The sequence below is a fragment of the Ciconia boyciana genome, chromosome 14 (genome assembly GCF_034638445.1).
Source record: "Ciconia boyciana chromosome 14, ASM3463844v1, whole genome shotgun sequence".
NCBI lineage: Eukaryota > Metazoa > Chordata > Aves > Ciconiiformes > Ciconiidae > Ciconia > Ciconia boyciana.
The window spans coordinates 185,195-188,623 of record NC_132947.1 but is presented as its reverse complement, the minus strand read 5'-3'; the positions used below and the strand labels follow the sequence as shown (position 1 = coordinate 188,623).

General features: G+C 49.6%; 1 protein-coding gene across 1 annotated transcript; it reads left to right on the top strand.

Moving 5' to 3' along the window:
- The first annotated feature begins 54 nt into the window (after positions 1 to 54).
- Positions 55 to 2,713, top strand: SNRPB (small nuclear ribonucleoprotein polypeptides B and B1). Its single transcript, XM_072878969.1, has 7 exons — positions 55 to 207; positions 315 to 466; positions 966 to 1,077; positions 1,338 to 1,490; positions 1,890 to 2,028; positions 2,190 to 2,315; positions 2,532 to 2,713. Exons 1-7 carry the CDS (start codon positions 205 to 207, stop codon positions 2,567 to 2,569), a joined length of 723 nt encoding a protein of 240 aa, XP_072735070.1. The 5' UTR covers positions 55 to 204; the 3' UTR covers positions 2,570 to 2,713.
- The last annotated feature ends 716 nt before the right edge of the window (positions 2,714 to 3,429 follow it).

Below are 3,429 nucleotides of genomic sequence, written 5' to 3'. Positions count from 1 at the left end.
CCCGCCGGGCCTGGCCCCGCCCCGGCCACCGGAAACGCGTCCACCGCGCGCCGGAAGGCACGGTGCGCGGCGCTGACGGGGGAGCCGCGTGCGTGCGGGCGGGCGGAAGCGGCGGCTGCCGCGCGTAGGAGCTTCCGGCGGAGCGGGCGGCGTTTCGGGACCGAGTGACGGCGGCGGCGGCAAGGAGCGCGGAGAGCTGCAGCCATGGTGAGCCGGGCGCTCCGGCAGGCCCGCGCGGCGAGGGCTCCTGCGAGGCCGCGGTGCAGCGAGCCCCTCTCCGCGCCGGCGCTCGGTGTAACGGCGGTCTCTTGCAGACGGTGGGAAAGAGCAGCAAGATGCTGCAGCACATCGACTACCGCATGCGGTGCATCCTGCAGGATGGTCGCGTCTTCATCGGCACCTTCAAGGCCTTCGACAAGCACATGAATCTCATCCTCTGCGACTGCGACGAGTTCCGCAAGATCAAGTGAGCGGCGCGGCCCGCCCCGCCAGCCCTGGTCCCCGCCAGCCCTGGTCCCCGTTGGCGGCGCGGCCGGGCCCCGCCGCTCTGCTGCGGCGGGAGAGCCCGCGGCCATCTGTCCGCGCAGAGCGGAGAGCCGGCGCAGCAGCTGGGCAACGCCTGCTGCCGGCTTCTGCAGAAGCGGTTGTGGTTGTAGTCTCGTTTGTCAGATCCCCAGCTCCCGCGGTTCAGGGGGCGCTTTGTGTCTGCCCTTTCCCAATAAGCGGCATACACCTGTATGTCATGCCACCTTGTCGCTGTAACAGTTAAGCGTCATGGGGAAAAAGTTATGGAGGCAGTACGCATCTTGTGTTTAGACTTCTCTATGTACTTAGTTTGAGGCATATCAAAATGTCTTTTACGGTAGGTTCTCCTCTCTGGAGTAGCCTATTCATATATTCTATGGCAAATTCAAAGAGTGGCATTGATTTTTTTTCTCTGTCTTGCAATGTTTTCTTCTCACTAGACCTAAAAATTCAAAACAGCCAGAGCGGGAAGAGAAGCGAGTCCTTGGTCTTGTGTTGCTGCGAGGAGAAAACCTGGTGTCCATGACAGTTGAAGGACCACCTCCAAAAGATGTGAGGAAAACGAGCACAGAACTGTGAAGGGGAAGGGACGTCCGATAAATTTGCTTCCCTGCAGGAGAATGCTACTACAGCACTGTCCTAGCCTTCCAGATGCTGTTGTGACTAGGTCCAACAGATTTCACTGCAGGAAGTTCTTATCCCTTTGTGGGCTTGGACATTAATTGGACAAAGGAGGGCTGTGGGCATCCCTAGGGTGATCTGAGGACTTTTGTTTTGATAAATCTTTCTTTTGGGGGGGGATCTGTTTTCAGACTGGAATTGCCCGAGTACCTCTTGCTGGAGCTGCTGGAGGACCTGGAGTTGGGAGAGCAGCAGGGAGGGGAGTACCAGCTGGTGCACCCATGCCACAGGCTCCAGCAGGATTAGCTGGCCCTGTCAGAGGAGTGGGAGGACCATCTCAACAGGTGAGACGCTGTGACCCATTAAAAAAAGAGTTGTCTAGTACATTCTGGGGTGGCTTTCAATTCTTGGTACCAATGTGATACAAGAAATTGGTGGAGTGGAAGAACTGTAATCTTAGTTTGTTACCAGGGAGTTTGAGCCTAGCAAGGCTTTTTTGATACTAGATTCCCCTAGGGACTCTGTCTTACATGATGGAAGAGGCTTGAAAAGTGCAGCTTCTTGCACAGAATTCAAGTGTACCCATTGAATTGTATTACAGGTGTGTGGCATTATTTAATACGTTATGAGGAGACTGGTGTAATTTTCTGAAGGGATCATAATTTGAATCTTGCTTATTTTTTAGTCATTAATGTAAAGCAGATGTTGTGCTGTTTCTCTGAACCTGTTTATTTTATTTACAGGTGATGACACCTCAGGGTCGTGGAACAGTTGCAGCTGCTGCTGCAGCAGCCACTGCTAGCATAGCAGGAGCCCCAACCCAATACACACCAGGGCGTGGGGGTCCTCCCCCACCCATGAGCAGAGGAGCACCTCCTCCAGGTAGGAATTACTCTATAGAGTTTTATGTGGCAAAATTGGTAATGAAGAAGTATTTATCCAAGTCTGATGAAAATCTGGTATTATGAAGGACTATTCCAATATCCAGCTAGTGTCTTGAATATTCAGCTGGATTTATATGCTTGTTCTTTCTCTGGCTTAAGGAATGATGGGACCTCCTCCAGGAATGAGACCACCGATGGGCCCACCGATGGGAATGCCACCTGGCCGAGGTGCTCCTATGGGAATGCCCCCACCAGGCATGAGACCACCACCCCCAGGAATGAGAGGTGAGCAGAGGTTGTTTTAAGTACCTAGAAGCTAGTAGAAGCCATAACATAAACAAAATGTTTGAAGGGTGATATGTTTCAATGCCTCCCTAGCTATGCTAGTTGTCAATAAATGCCTCAATGCCAAAAAAGGAGTCCTAAGGCCACTCTGAGTATGGTGAAAATGTCTTTCTGGTTTAGCCTTGCTTCCTCTTTAACTCTTTCCTTTATTCCCAGGACCCCCTCCACCTGGCATGCGTCCACCAAGGCCGTAAGATATTCTGTAATGTACCTTTGAACTATGAGAAGACTGATTAAGGGAATATACCAAGCAGTACCACCTGTCAAAACTTTGCTATGTATATTTTATATTTACTGCTTGTAAAGTTTGCCCTTTTTAATAAAGTTGGAAAACCCAATACTCTGAGTCACTGGTGTACTGGTCTATTTCAGGAACACAGCCATTACCTTTCACTACTGCACTTCGTTCACCCCAGAAGAGCAGGTTTGAAGCGAAAAGCTCTGTTTTGACAGGTCAGAAGTTAACAGTTGGTCTGGGCCATTCAGGTCTATATTGGTCTGTGTTCCTTATAGGAATTAAAGCATATCAATGAACTTTAGCAAGGCTGATGGAAAAAAATTTGTTGGGATGGTGGAGATGTTAAACTCTTTTCTTTTGAATTTTTACTATTTCGATGAAATTAAGTATGGGTTACTGACCAGAATTGTGCCTGCTTTATTCACCGTGGAACAAGTATAAGTGTTCCTGTGTTAGGAATAGCGATCTCTGATTCTCTGCATTAAGCTGCTGCTTATTAGCCTGCAGTAAACCTGCTTGATTGTTATAGGTGGAGCTGCATTGCTTCTAGTAAAAAAAAAAAGCCAGGATAAGCAAACCTATCATTAATTGCATACAGTAATGTAAACCAGCCTGCATTCTGGTTGTAATCTTCCCTTCTTGCCTCAGCTTACAGCTGCTTTCTTTTCAGTTAGGAGGAAGCTGACCCTCTCCCCCCTGCTTTGGAGATAATCCTTTCTTCAGATAGTAGCCTCTTGGAAATTTGTTTTAATTCCTGTGACTTCTCTGAAGCCATCTTTCTGAAAAACTTTTTCTTCTGTATTTTAGAAATAGGCT

Coding starts and splice junctions, on each gene's coding strand:
- SNRPB (XM_072878969.1), top strand. Junction 1,491..1,889: donor TGGGAGGACCATCTCAACAG/GTGAGACGCTGT, acceptor TTTTATTTACAG/GTGATGACACCTCAGGGTCG. Junction 2,029..2,189: donor CAGAGGAGCACCTCCTCCAG/GTAGGAATTACT, acceptor CTCTGGCTTAAG/GAATGATGGGACCTCCTCCA.